The sequence below is a fragment of the Macrotis lagotis genome, chromosome 2 (genome assembly GCF_037893015.1).
Source record: "Macrotis lagotis isolate mMagLag1 chromosome 2, bilby.v1.9.chrom.fasta, whole genome shotgun sequence".
Lineage (NCBI taxonomy): Eukaryota > Metazoa > Chordata > Mammalia > Peramelemorphia > Peramelidae > Macrotis > Macrotis lagotis.
Window position 1 is genome coordinate 124,322,196 of NC_133659.1, and position 15,221 is coordinate 124,337,416.

At 36.7% G+C, this 15,221-nt stretch overlaps 1 protein-coding gene across 9 annotated transcripts in view; it reads left to right on the forward strand.

Annotated features, from left to right (window-relative positions):
- MARK1 (microtubule affinity regulating kinase 1) overlaps nucleotides 1-15,221 on the forward strand; it is a 149,804-nt gene that overhangs the window by 54,452 nt on the left and 80,131 nt on the right. For all 9 annotated transcript variants that reach the window (XR_012475729.1, XM_074222706.1, XM_074222707.1 and 6 more), the window contains exons 2-3: nucleotides 7,535-7,738; nucleotides 9,438-9,491. Coding sequence is in view for 8 of the 9 variants with exons in the window: in XM_074222706.1 (XP_074078807.1) it covers nucleotides 7,535-7,738; nucleotides 9,438-9,491 (258 nt within the window). In the remaining variant the exon portion in view is untranslated. The remainder of the gene's footprint in view (nucleotides 1-7,534; nucleotides 7,739-9,437; nucleotides 9,492-15,221) is intronic.

The following is a 15,221-nucleotide window of genomic DNA, read 5'->3' on the forward strand; positions in this document are numbered from 1 at the left end:
AACTCCCTTTTATTCTACTTTATACCTAGGGCACTTAATTTCACATCTGAGTGGCCTTTTAGATCAGATTTTTCAGACCAGATGTAGTTACATAGCAGTATAGCCAAATATGATCACTAAAGTTTCTTTAGAATTCAGACTATGAATAGCTTGGTGCTATTGTGAATATATTTATTCTTGTCTCTCCTTTTCATAGAGTAACAGGATCTGAGTTAAAAGGATACACAAAAGTTCTATAGTCCAAACCATACTCTAAAAAGAATCCCTCTACAATAGTAGGAAAGCCCTTTTCTGAGCCGTTCTGCAGCTGGTCAAACATCCAAGCACAGCTTTTGTAAGCCTCCTTTAAAGGAGAGCCCTCCTGTCCAAGACGGTCTATTCTACCACTGGCTAATTCTAATTATTAGAAAGGTTTTGAGCAGCTAGGTGGCACAGTGGATAGAGCACCGGCCTTGGAGTCAGGAGTACCTGGGTTCAAATCCGATCTCAGACACTTAATAAATGCCTAGCTGTGTGGCCTTGGGCAAGCCACTTAACCCCATTGCCTCGAAAAATCTTAAAAAGAGAAAGAAAGGAAGGAAGAAAGGAAGAAAGAAAGGAAGGAAGGAAGGTTTTCCCTTATGTCAGGCCTAAATTTTCTTCCTCACAACTTCACATTGCTATTGAGTCTGCAGCATATTTTAGATTTCAAGAAATTCAAACCAATCTCACCCCCCCAAAATGTTTTCCCAAATAAATATTTGTTTATATGTGAGTATATGTGTGTTATAAATGGCTTGTGAATACTTAGAGTGATTAAAATGGTTTTTATTAAGACATCTTAATAAAAAGGCACACCTCTCTCAAGGTGGGAGAGGGGCAAGGGATCCCAGAAATTATGCAGTTTGAAAGGTTTTTTTTCCTGCCCCTTCATGCCAATCATTAGCTGGTGCCACAATCTAATTGATACATTGGCCCCCCCCTTATGTTTTCCCCACCCTGTTCATTATACCAATGAGCAAGAACAATTACCTCCTTGAGCATGCACATTGGAGAAGGTCAAAGACCCTAAGTTAATTTAGAACTAGGTAGGGTGGACCTGGCCTAATCTGTTTTTTTGATCAGGTGAGGCTAAGTCTTTTGTCTTGACTCACATACCTGTCTATAGGCAACAATACAGGCAGACCCCAGTCTTTGTAATGTAAACTAAAAATTCTCCCTTCACATTCTTGTGGAACCCAAACACCTCCATAGTCCTCACAATTCCCCCTTTCTTTTTTAATAAGAATTTGGGGTTCCACACCTCATTAGTGATTTCTTTCTTGAATCACAATCCTTGTTACTGACATAACTACTGACATTTTCTTCTATCAGGATTTTTACTTTAGTATCAGAGACATGGACCAGGTTTGTGCAGGAGCACAGGTCAACTTTCTGATGACTTTTACTACTTGCCTATTGTCATCTGTCTTTAGGGAGCAACTTGATAGATTCAATTTATCACAATCTCCTTCTTCAATCAACATACTGTCTAATACAACTCCATGTTGAATAACTCTTTCTCGTTTATGTGACTTAGCCAGCCAGCAAGTCCAGAACCCTAGCTGTCTAATTGGTAATTGTTTCCACCACAATTTAGAATCTAATCAGGATATAAATTGGGGTTCCATAGCCCCAACTCCCATCCTGTACCCAAGTAGCAGGCCCATAAGTCTAGATAACAACTCCCTGACCAATCCTTGGCAGATAGATATATGCAGTATAATGGATCCTTATGAGTGATCTAGATACCATCATTACATCTCACATGAGTTTCAGTCTACCTGTCTCTTTAAGTTGTAAGTCCAGAATATGTGCCCTGCTTCCAGACAGAAGTCCACAGACATTTGCTACTCCCCAGGAAAATATCCTTTCCAGACTGGTATAAACAACAATCACCCTGAACTGATTCAGTCATATGCCACTGGGGTTTGTCTCCTCTGGACCAGAATCCTGTGCCACAGGGCACCTCTGACCAAAAACTGAGAATCTAGGCCGGACTGACTAACACCCAAGGTCAATTCTCAAACTGCTGTGAACCACTGCAAGTCCAACAGTTAGCCGCACCACAAGATTGGGCATTGATTTCTGTCATCTAGATTCTTCTCCCACCATTACTACTACCCGGTTCTCTAAATCAGAGATAGGATATATAGACTCATTTTAGGATATAATCATGCTACCCAATAATCTCCCTCCTTTTCTCTCAGTGGAGAACATCTTCACCCTGCCTCTCCCCCTCCTTTTCATAAGGAGAGGAGCATAAGTAGGGGTGTCATACTTATAGAATCAAGGGGAAGTTACAAGTACAGACCCCCTGACTAAACAAGGTAGACAAGAGATGGTAGAGATGAACTAGTCCAGTGTCTATCTGGCTATTAAATCCAACTGACCTCCTTTTTCTGGTTTGCTTTAGTTACTATAACAATCCAGGACATCAAAGGAAAACTCCTTTATAGATAAAATTATTGAATGTCAGTGTACAGGCAGAGGTCATGTAGGTAGTCAAATATCTTAGACCAGATTTATTCTGCCAGGTGAGACATCAAAATATCACTTTTGGGGAAATCAAGTCAAAAGGGTTCAGCCTCAGGCCATATTGAAAAGCCACCCCTTTGACTACCTCACTGTCACCTGGCATCTTCAGCCTAAGAACAATACATTGACCCAATAACATTTCCTTTTTGCTGATCATTCTTGTATCTGACATTAAAAAGAGAAAACTGATTAAAAGTCCCATGATCTAAAATAGTTGTTTTACCTAATTAGAATTTCCAGTGAGTCCAATTCACTAAATTCATATTATAGTCTTAATGGAGTCCCAGTTAATGAGTCCCTTACCAAAAGCTCTGAGTGTCCTTCCTGGATCCTTGCTAAAACCAGGAATTCGAACCTTGGCTGGCCCTTACAGGCCTTATCTCCTACCTCTTACTCAAGGCCTCTGATCTCCAGACCCACATCCCTTTGTCTGAAATCATATCTACTCTGTCTCTATATAAAGATGGTATATCAGATTCCCCTAGGCTAGAGAAGCCTCCTTCTAGTCTGTTGTATTTTATAATAAACAAACGCCTCCTTTGGCCAGGAAATTGCCTATCATCTCCTAAATTCTCACATAACAAGCTAAATTTTGTCACAATTTTTGTCACAGAAAAATCTCAAATTATCTTTCTTGTGTTTATCTTTCTCATATTACATAGGTGCTTTTACTTCAAAGCAAACAACCACAGCTATATGTGTGTGTGTTTGTATGTGTGTATATTTATTATATGTATATATATTTATATATTATATATATTATTTATAGATAGATAGAAACTTCTATATATAAACTTGTTTAGCTACTAGCCATCCATAACATAAATTGTTGATTTGTTTTGGGTTTTTGCAAGGCATTGGGGTTAAGTGACTTGCTTGAGATCACATAGCTAGGTAATTATTAACTGTCTGAGGCCAGATCTGAACTCAGGTCCTCCTAACTCCAGGATCAGTGCTCCATCTACTGTGCCACCTAGCTGCCCCCAATACACAAATTATTACCTTCAGAATTCTGTAAAACCATTAGAATATCCTTAAGATGTCACCTAGTGACTTTAAATTTCCAACATTTGTTATTAATTCCAATATAACAAAGCATCACTAAGAAAAACACAAAAAGTACTAGATTGTGCAAAACAATCCTTCCATTATTACATCACACATGAACCCACAGATGTATCCCAGAAGTTGTCATAATGTTTGATATTTCCCTTATTCCCTTCCAAAGCAATCACATATTAATTCCAGGCTTTAACATTGGGGCATTTAAGTAGCTTATATATTCACAAGAGATAACCAAATATTGCAAGTATAATCTCTTTGCAGTTATACAAGAATATCACAGGGTAGCTAGGTGATGCAGTGGTTAGAGCACCAGCCATTGAGTCAGGAGGACCTGAATTCAAATCTGGCATCAGACACATAATAATTACCTAGCTGTATGTGACCTTGGGAAAGTCACTCCACCTCATTTCATTAAATAAAATTTCAAAAAAGAATACCTCATAACTGATAAATACATCTCGCTCATCAATAAGTTAGCTTACAGTGGGACCACACAATTGCTGTTTGTTCAGTTATCAGTCAGAGACAACCCCCCCCAACATCAGTTGTACCCAGTTCCTTGCAGAATCCAATCTCATACATATGATACATTTAAAACCCTAGTGCAATTCTTACCATTAGATGAAACTTCAGTTCATTTAGTTTGCTATCAGCTATACACTAAACTTCCCAACAGTTTAGTTTGAGAAAAGCTTTAGAGTACCTTGTACAGACAATCCAGCACTCACATTTGAAAAACTCCATTCAAAATAAAAATACAATTGTTATCATTATTAAGCTTAACATTAAAACAAATTAGAGCTTTTTCTCAAAAGAAATCAGTAAATATCCCTGATAACATAGTTATTTTTACCACTTTCCTTCAAAGTGTTATAATAAAGTTTAAAATACCAAACCAGTTTAACAATCTAGGTTATTTGATTCCTCTCATTCTGTATAGATTTTTATCAGAATGTAACAACGATAACATCCCTCTTATAAAATCCTCAGAGTGATTCCCAAAACTCCAGTTCAGAAATGGGTCAGCCTTAAAAACGGAATTATTTATCACTCTTGGGCCACGTGACCAGAGCAGAGACGTCTCCTAACCCCTGGATTTTATATTTTCTTCCTTTCCCAATCCCATTCCCCCCCCCCCCCCCCCCCCCCCCGCCCTTGAAGTCTCCTGGCCGCCGCCGCACCCCCCCCCCCCCCCATGATGAACACTCCTCAGCTGAACCCAGTCTGGAGTTCAAGTCTTAACAAGGTGGTGGTGGGATCCAGCCCCCAACCCAGGGAATAAGCATGGGATCTTTCCCATTCATAAGAGTAAGAAATCTTCCTTCATATCCTTCTCAATCTTTCCCTTAAAAGTTGTTTCTCATCTAAACTCTCCCTGAACAGCTTGTTCTCTTTTAAGAGTCCCTCTCCCCTTTCTTTCTTTACCTCTGCATACCAGCACAGCTACCGCTGGCTCAGTGAGGGATGGGCTGAGCTCCACCAGGGGATGCTACAGGCTTACTTCCTCCTCCCCCACCTTCTGAAACTCAAACAGCCCAACTCCCAGTTCTCCCAGTTTAAAACTTAGACGGGGACCCCAGACCACTTAGACAAGCCAGGACTTAGAACAACACCCTCCCCCCACCTTTGAGGAGCATTCAAACTCATGCCATACATCAGACTGGATTCAATCGGCTTCCTTCCTTCCAGCTTCCTTGGTTTCCCCCAAGTCTGATTGCCACCTTACCCTTGGTAGGTTCTAAGATTTGGGGGAAATTCCAGGAGAGGAAACCTAAATTCCCCCTCTCCCGTTGGAGGCACCCTATTATCCTCTGGTCTCACCTTTGGGACAGATCTCCCACCTGGAGGACTTCTCAGCCAGTCAGGGAGGCTCTGGCCACCACCTTGGAGATCGCCCCTATCTCCCTTATCTATGATGCTTAACCCCAGACATTTTTATCACTCCTGGCACCAATCCCCGGGCCCATCTTCCCAGGAATCTCTGATATCCCCCCACCCCACTCCATCCCTGCAGAGAACACCAAGAAAGTGGGCTTAAAATCAAGTTGTTTGCTCACTATTTTCTTGTGTTCTTCAGGGAAAAATATCAAAGAAGAGTTTTACATTAATATCCCAGAACCAGCACCCAAATTGTTATAAATATCTCATGAATACTTAGTCCAGGTGATTTATTAAGACATCTTAATAAAAAGATTGTGGGATGGATCCAGCCTACCAAATTTCTTTGTATCTCCTTATGTTTCTTTATTTTTGTTCTGCATTTGTTTATATGTGGAGTGGAAAGAATAACAGATTTGTAACAGGAGGTTCAGTTCTCCGAAGGCTAACTGTGTAACCTGAGGCAAATTCCCCTTCACTTCTCTGGGCCTCCATTTCCTCATTTAGCTTTCTAAGTTCTTTAATGACAAGCCCAGTGCTTGTATAGTCTACCACTGTAGAAGGGTAGAACGTTTCTGGGAGGACAAGGAGACTTCCAAGGGGCTGAGGGTGAAGTGCTATAGTCAGGTACAAGGAGATTGAGTCCAGGATCTCTTCCAAATCTGATTCTGTTTCTATAGAGCCTGTTTCTTTATTCACTTCTATTTTAGAGGATCTGAAGGTATAGCATCTCTAATGTAAAATTTGAATGTTCTGTTTAGAACTGGGGTTTTCCCATCTCTTTTGTATGTCATAGATGCTAGTGGTATTCTAGTAAAGACTAAGAAAAGCTTTGCAGAATAATTTTTTTTAAATGATTGAAGGACAGGAAAAGTGAGGTCAGTTAAAATTAAGATGTATTTTTCCGATCCAAATTCAAGAATGCCAGGGGCAGCTAGGTGGTGCAGTGGATAGAGCACCGACCCTGGAGTCAGGAGTACCTGAGTTCAAATCTGGCCTCAGACACTTAATAGCTTTATGGCCTTGGGCAAGTCACTTAACCCCATTGCCTTGCAAAAACTTAAAAAAAAACGAAAAACAAATTCAAGAATGCTCTGAAGTCTCTTCAAAGATGCCTTGGGGTTCTATGCATCCAAGATTCAGATCCTCTATTCTAGAATTTGCCAAATGGAGTACTTTGCAAATTTTCACCTCATTGCCCAGATATATTGTATAGTGTAGTAGTGTATCACTAGCTATATGGTGAAAGCTCTCAGTCCTAAGACTTCATTGGCAACTGAATGGGGCAAGCCCAGACTTAATTATGCAGTTATAATAGAAGGTAATTACAATTATCCAGGATTGACAAGAAAAGAGATTTAATAGCATAGGAATGGGAACACCAGTTCTGCTGGCAGATGAACAGGATACAGTGGAAAAATGTACTAACTCTGGAGTAAGAGGACTTGGGTTCAAATTCTGAGTTTCATGCTTATGACCTATGTAATCAATAGAGAAGTTATTTTATCTTCCTGAGCCACAGTTTCCTCTTCTATAAAATGGGGACCTTTGGCAAGATGACAACTTGACCCTAGTTCAAGTGAAGAAGCAGAATCCATTGTCTATAGACTAATTACAAGACAGATCTTAAGGTCAAGGAGATGAATGCAAGGAGAAAGGAGCTAGATAGATAGCTATAGGTCTTATGAGCTAATGTAATCAAACAGAAGAGATCAGAATTGCAAGCTAATAACCTGAGGAACAAAGCTATAGGAGCCTGGGTGCAAAATTTGGGCAGAAGAAATAGAAATCAAGAACACAGAATGTTTGAGGTCAGAATATGTGATGTAGCCTGAATATCAGTTTTGAGAATCAGAAACAAAAATGATATTCTGTCCAAGACCTCTTAAACATAGGTGTTTTTTATATGTCACATGCCCAAGAAAAAATATAAAGTCTAAGTTTGGGTAAAACTGGTCTATTAACGTTGTGCCCTGTCTTTTTTTTTTAATGACATTAAATAATTAACATAAAATCTTATAATTTTCTTTCCTAGCATACATCTGTTGATGGATACACTGAACCACACATCCAGCCTACCAAATCAAGTAGCCGACAAAACATACCACGATGTAGAAATTCCCTTACATCTGCTACAGATGAACAGCCTCACATTGGAAATTATCGTTTGCTTAAAACAATAGGGAAGGGAAATTTTGCCAAAGTGAAATTGGCAAGACATATTCTTACAGGTAGAGAGGTAAGTGTCAGTTTTAAGATTTTAATTTACTTTATAACCTTTAAAAAATCTATTCAAAGGGTTTTTTTTTAATTGTTGGGGAATATGAAGCTGCAGAACAGTCCATTCTTAATTATGTGAACCAGTAGTATATTATACACAAAGAACAGCATGACTTTAAAGTTGAACTTGAACTTTTGATTGTGAGTGGGAAGGAGGGAGAAGTTCTCTAGGTATTTTGCCTCTTGGGTCATCTTTACCTCTCCCTTGCTCTTGTTTAAACTATTTTTAGACATTACACTCTCTTCCATTCTTGTTGCTTAAAACTGCAGTTAACAGTACTCTCCCTGCCTTTTTGGACAGGTGTAGATGCTAGATAATTTCCATCCATTAATGGTTTCAGATTTCAGTTTTAAGTGCTGGATAAACCAGCTTCTTTATTCTCTGTCAGAAATAGCTAGCTAGTCTTTATTAAAAGTCAGTTTTTTTTTCCTATTCAATATAAGCGAATCTAAAATGGTTTTTTAGAATTATAAAAATTTGAGATAAAACTTCCATATGTAAGGGTTTAATAATATAATATTCATAATATTTTGAATATTTTTCTAGAACATTATCTATAAAAAAACCTCACTTGTAAAAAGGTTTAAATTGTTTTTGTTTTTCATCTTAATAATTTTATGAATCCTATTCATGTCATGTCTAAATAAACCTGTCATCAATAATTTTGTTTGAATTCAGTATTCAGGATCTTGTTGAAATTTTATAATCTTAAAAATAGATATGGGTTACCAATAATACATTCAAACATTAAAATTCAATATGGTTTTCATCCAAAAGACAAATTAAAAACCAGGTGTCAAATTCCTTTGATTCCAAATTACATGAGTGAGGAATAAAAAAAAATCAGTTGTTTACATTTTGAAACTAAGTTGTTAGAGCTTAATGGACAAGAATATGCACCCAGTTCAGTGATTTTCAGTCTTTTCATCTCTTTCTAAAGTAAAATATTTTTTATTCCTTCACAATAATAATTGTACTATATCTATTGATTGGTTTTTAAAATATGACAAAAGATTAATTAGAAATGTTCTTACATGAGTTAATAATGTATTAGTCACAAAGCATTATATATGCTTTTAAAGTATTAATAAATGCATGTGTGAAACTCTTCTGTGGAAAACATGTTGCATGTTTAGTGAATTTAACAAGTGGTTTGTGCATTCCTTGAAAACAGGGACTCTTCATATTTTTTTATGTACTTATTCATCACATAGCACAGTGCCTGGAACATAGTGAGTGTTTAATAAATATTTTAATTTTGCCTCTTCTTTTGGTAATAAAGATCAAAATAATGTTTGCTGCACATGCAAATCCTAGACTGTTTTGTAATAACATAGCTGTCCAGGAGTCCACAGTTTGAGAATTACTGACCTAGACAAAGAAAGAACCATAAGGTACAATCTTATTTTTGAATACTTTTTTGTGATTAGGCATTTAATAAATAAATATTTGTGTCATTTGGAAAAATGAAAAATTTAGAAGTCTTTTAAATAATTCCATTATTTAGGCCAGCTAGGTGGCACAGCGGATAGAGCACCAGCCTGGAATCAGGAGGACCTGAATTCACATCCGACCTCAGACTCCTGGGCAAGTCACTTAACGACATTGCCTTGCAAAAACCAAAAGTAATAATAATTCCTTGATTTTCTTTTTTCAGGTTGCTGTAAAAATAATAGATAAAACTCAACTGAATCCTACCAGTCTACAAAAGGTAAATATTGCATTTACTTATGGGAAGTAATTTTAAGATGTTGTCTGAATGCAGTATACTACATATGTTTTTAAATTTTGAGTGGCTTGCCCAAGATCATATAGCTAGGCAATTATTAAGTGTCTGAAGCTAGATTTGAACTTAGGTCCTCCTTACTGCAGGGTTGGTACTCTATTCACTGCGCCACCTAGCTGCCCCTGCAGTATACTATCTTAACTTCTCAGTCTCAATTTCTGATTGGGAGTGCTACTGAAAAACATGAATTGTATGGAAAATAATTGTATAAATATATATTCTTTAAAATATAGTATATATTGGACTAATTCTAAATATAAGCTACATTCCTAAAACAAGATGGCTTTGACAAAGGAACATATAATACTTGCACTATTACTATATTAAAAATACCTTGAAAGTTAAGTTATAAAAAAGGGGGGGGGCAGCTAGGTGACTCAGTGGATAAAGCACCAGCCCTGGAGTCATGAGTACCTGGGTTCAAATCCCATCTCAGACACTTAATTACCTAGCTGTGTGGCCTTGGGCAAACCACTTAACCCCATTTGCCTTGCAAAAGCCTTAAAAAAAAAAGAAAGTTAAGTTAGACAGTTGGGAAGGGGTATATGTATAGGCCACTAGGTCAAGGATCAGAACCCTGGACCACCCCTCCTGGAAAGTAAATAGAGAAAGTTTAAGCCACACTCAGTTTTTTCAAAAGTCAGATAGAGATGGCGGCAGAGTTTATTGACTGTTTATTTTTTTGTTTTTTTAATAGTATTTTATTTCTTTTCCAATTACATGTAAAGATAAGTTTTTACTTCATTTTGTAAGTTATTGAGTCCCCCCACAATTTTTCTCCTTCCCTTCCTTTCCTCCTCCCAAACAGCAAGCAATCTGATATAGATTTTATTTGTACATGTAAAATCATGTTAAACATATATCCACATTAGTTATGTAGTGAAAGAATAATCAGAGGGGATAGAGCACCAGCCCTGGAGTCAGGAGGCTCTAAGTTCAAATCAGGCCTCAGACACATAGTAATTACCTGGCTGTGTGACCTTGGGCAAGTCACTTAACGCTTGCCTTGCAAAAAAAAGAATTATCAGAACAAAAGGGGAAAATCCACAAGGCGGGGGGAGTGAAAATAGTATGCTTTAATCTGCATTCCATAGTTCTTTCTCTGGATATGGTTAGATTTTCTATAATGAGTTTTTTTGCATTGTCTTAATTATTATTTCTGAAAAAGCAAACTATCAATAGTTGATCATCATGCAGTGTTGCTGTTATATATTCAATGTTCTCTGTACTTCTGCTTACTTCATCAGCATCAGTTCACTAAGTCCAGGGATTTCTGAAATCTGCCTATTCATCATTTCTTATAGAACAATATTATTCCATTACATTTTTATACCACAGCTTATTCAGCTATTCCCCAATGGATGGGCATCCCCTCCATTTCCAGTTTTTTGTACCACAAAAAGAGCTGCCTTAAATATTTTTGTACATGTGGATCTTTTACTCTTTTTAATTATCTCTTGGAATACATACCCAGTAGTGTGGTATTGCTGGATAAAAGAGTATGCACAGTTTTATAGTCCTTTAGGCATAATTTCAAATTGCTCTCCAGAATGGTTTGATCAGTTCACAACACTGCCAACAATGCATTAGTGTTTCAATTTTTCCAAATCTTCTCCAGCATTGGTCATTTTCCTTTTCTGTCATATTAACCAATTTGTTAGGTTTGAGGTGGTACTCAGAATTGTTTTAATTTGTATTTCTCTATTCAGTAATGATTTAGAGTGTTTTTTCACATGACCATATATAGCCTTAATTTCTTCATTTGAAAACTACCTATTCATGTCCTTTGACCAATATCAATTAGGGAATGACTTGTACTCTTTCAGATTTTATTAATTCTCTATATAATTTAGAAATGAGACCTTTGTCAGAAACACTGTATGTAAAAAAAATTGTTTCTGAGCTTTTCTGCAAAATCTTTTTAATTTAATATAATCAACAGTAACAATTTTTCATTTCATAATTTTTTTATCTTGTGTTGTTCATGAATTCTTTCCTTCTCCTTTTTCAAGTGTCTGTTGTTTCGTTTTATGATAACTGGAGAATAGTAGACCAAAACAAATAAAGAATCATACATGTAAAAACGGTGGGTGTGAGAAATAAAGATAACCATTTCATGTTTATCATCAGCTCATGCCCCAGCATGAAAGAGTGATACCATGGAGGTTGAGGTTCAGTTTCTCTCTCACCTATCAGTCACTAAATAATATTCATGTCAGTGTTCCTGCCACCCTGTCCCAACCCTTCTCTCTGCCTCTACCTTCCCATGTGTTTAGCCATGATCACATGGTACCAAGGCTTCCTGGGAACTCCATTTTATGACCTTCAGTAAATCTTATGTGGTTATTAGTTAAATTTCTTTGCAAAAAGTAAGGGGAAGAGGAGGCAGGAAAAAGGAAGGGATCTCCAGGAACTGTCCTCATAGAACCTCCAAAATGTGCCTTAACCTACTCTACTTTCTTGAGTTGGAGTAGATCTTAGAAAGTTAACTCTAAGCAACCATTCTCGAGACCTGAAGGAAATATTACCTGGTCCATGTCCTCATGCTGTTCAATGCTCTGAGACTCTGCTGCTGCTCCATATATGATGTTGGTGCCTATGTTGGCAAGGATGGAGGACAACAGGCCTATTGGCACACCATGAGAGTTAGCTTCTACCATATCAAGCATCTTACTCAAGAGGGACTACCTGGGTTCAGAAGTAGCTTCCTGTACTCCTGGTTCTGGTCTTAGTCCTTGCTATCTCGGCTGGAGTACCACCTCGTGGCCTGGGCCAGCACCAGCTACTCAGACAGACCACAGGGGTTGATTTCTAACCAGAGACACTCTCTGGTCTCACCTTCCGTGTCTGCAACTCATGATCCCTTATTGGCTATACCTGCAGCCACCATCAACATTGGACTCTGTGGCCCATCCATTTTTATGGCTTCTTTTACATATGGAAACAAAATAGGTATCCAAATGGTACAATATTATAATAAGTCTCAGATCTGTTGTTTATTCTTTTTTTTTTTTTTTTTTTTTTTTAGTTAGATGACTTTCGGAGGCTTTACACAGTTACAGTAAGTGGTTAGGGCCAGATTTCAACTCAGATTTCAACTCTCCTGACTTTGGGGCTGTACCACTCAACTACTCCTTACTGGTTCTTGAACTAAAGGAAAAACTATTCCATTCATAGTTGTTTCGGTAGGCATACATATCTTTTTTTTTTAAATTATCTACTTATTTTTAACATTGCTGCTTTAGAATTTTTGAATTCCAAATTCTTTACTTCCTGATTCTCCCCCACCTATTGAGAAAGCAAGCAATGTGATATCAATTTATATAAAGTCAAGCAAATACATTTCCACATGAGCAGTTTTGCAAAAAGAATACCACCACAACAAAAGACAAGAAATAAAAAGAAAGTGAAAAATGCATACTTCATTTTACCCTCTGAGTTCATCACTTCTCTGGAGGTGAAGAGCACTTTTCATCTGTAGTCCTTTGGAATTGTTTTGGATTGTTGTCTAGATCAGATTAGCTAAATCTTTTATAGTTGATCTTTTTTACTCACTTCACTTTGCTTCAGTTCACAATATTCTTCTTAGATTTTTCTTTTGCTCTTTACTTATCATTTCTTATAGCATGATAGTATTCAAAAAAGTATCTCCCTTCTCCATTTTATTGATTTCTTGATATTCTTGACTTCTTATTTTATTTATGTTATATCATTTATTATTTATTCGAGTTTGTTGAATGAATGAATGAATGAAATTTGCACTCCAACTGAGCCTTGAGGGAAACTAAGAGTTAACCTTTTGCTATTAACTCTTTTCCAAAGAGTTGGAAAACAATGGATTAGTGCAAGAAGCATTTTGGTGAGCAAATTTTCTAGGTAATGTTAGTTTCCCTTTTCTTTCTGTGTCCTTGGATTGTTTTCCAGCTTTTTTTTTAGGGTTTTTTTTTTTTTGCAAGGCAAATGGGGTTAAGTGGCTTGCCCAAGGCCACACAGCTAGGTAATTATTAAGTGTCTGCAACCGGATTTGAACCCAGGTACTCCTGACTCCATGGCCGGTACTTTATCCACTGCGCCACCTAGCCGCCCAGTTTTCCAGCTTTAACCAGCTGTCTCAGAACATCAGAAGAGCAAGTGGAAAGAGTAAAGTTAGTGCAAATTTATCAGTACTGTTAGAACATAATTTAAAGTGGAGTTTGTCTGTCAAGGACAGTATTTGTGAGTAATTTATCCATTTGTCCATTCCTAATTTTTCTAAGTTTTAATTTCTGTAATGGAAGTAAAATTGTATTACTGTAATATGATTCTAAATTGATCTTTTTCTTATTTTTGTTTTTGCATTCTGATTTTTATTCCTCTTTGCTTTTAACCCTGTCTATCTGAAGTGATGAGGGTACTTGTTTTCACTGGAGAAGTACTGAAGCTAAATAGAAATTCTTCATTTCTATAAAAGTTACCACATTCTTAAAATAATCCTCAAAGGCAGTTTCTGACCGTAGTGAATCTGTAATTTGTTGATGTGTTGTGCAGGATGTTGTTATAAACTTGTCTGGGATAACCTTAAGTTAATGGAAACTCAGGAAGTTGTGTTTCTTATTTTTGTTCTTTGGTAATTACCAACTAGTACTTTTAGTATAAGGTCATAAACACAATTTGAAACAAAGCATGAAATTCTTCTCGCAGCTAAAAATAACTAAATGACAAAGGTTATTAAACTAAATGTCTAATTAGAAAATTTATTCTAAATTTTCCAAAAGCAGAATGAAGTCACACTAACCTTTAAAGTGAATGATAAAATTAAATTAGAGAATTAACTTCGTTGATTAAACTTGGTTTGCAAATAGTAGAATTATTTTTGTTTTTTTCACATGTGTGAGGTGAAAATAATTTTTTAACCATTTGAATATTTAACACAATATTTTTCATTGCAGAAAAATTTAAATTCCTTCTTTTTCAGATGTTAAATTTTTTTGCCTTTTTCTTTTCCTGAAATAACCACTAAATTTCTTTGATCCCTTTTAATGGAAATATAGCTCTGAATAAGTATTCAGGTATAGTGGAGAAGTCATACCTGAAGGAAGTAGAGAGTACCTAATTTGGGCCTAAAGGAATGAGCCCATCTTTACCTAGCCACCACTTCCTGTTCTTAAAATTGGTATAATGACAAGAGTAGAATGCCCTTTTGTCCCTGCTGGCCATCCTGTCTCCTTGAGCATCAATTCAGAGTAACAGTAGCAAAAGCAGAAACAATTTTTAGAAACATTAAAATATATGAAAATACAATAGGATTTCTCAATAAGGGACTCATCCTTGTCATAACATATTGACCAGTATTCTATAAAATTATGTAGCAGGTAGCTAGTTGTCTGTCCCAACTTTTTTTTTGAGATCTGCAGTCAGGTTGTCCTTAGATTCAAAGTATTCTTGGGCACAGATTGCTTGGAATAAGTGGTAGGTTTTCAGATTATAATAATAATAATAATATACTAAAGCCAAGATTCATTAATTGACTTAATTTTCCATAGAAAACATTTTGAGTTCTTTGATTATTTTATTAACTTCAATTCATTAGTAACATATATAATTAAAATATTATTAGTCATGAATACCATGTTCATTTTACATTACTGTTAGGGTAAAGTAGTAAGAATGGAAAAA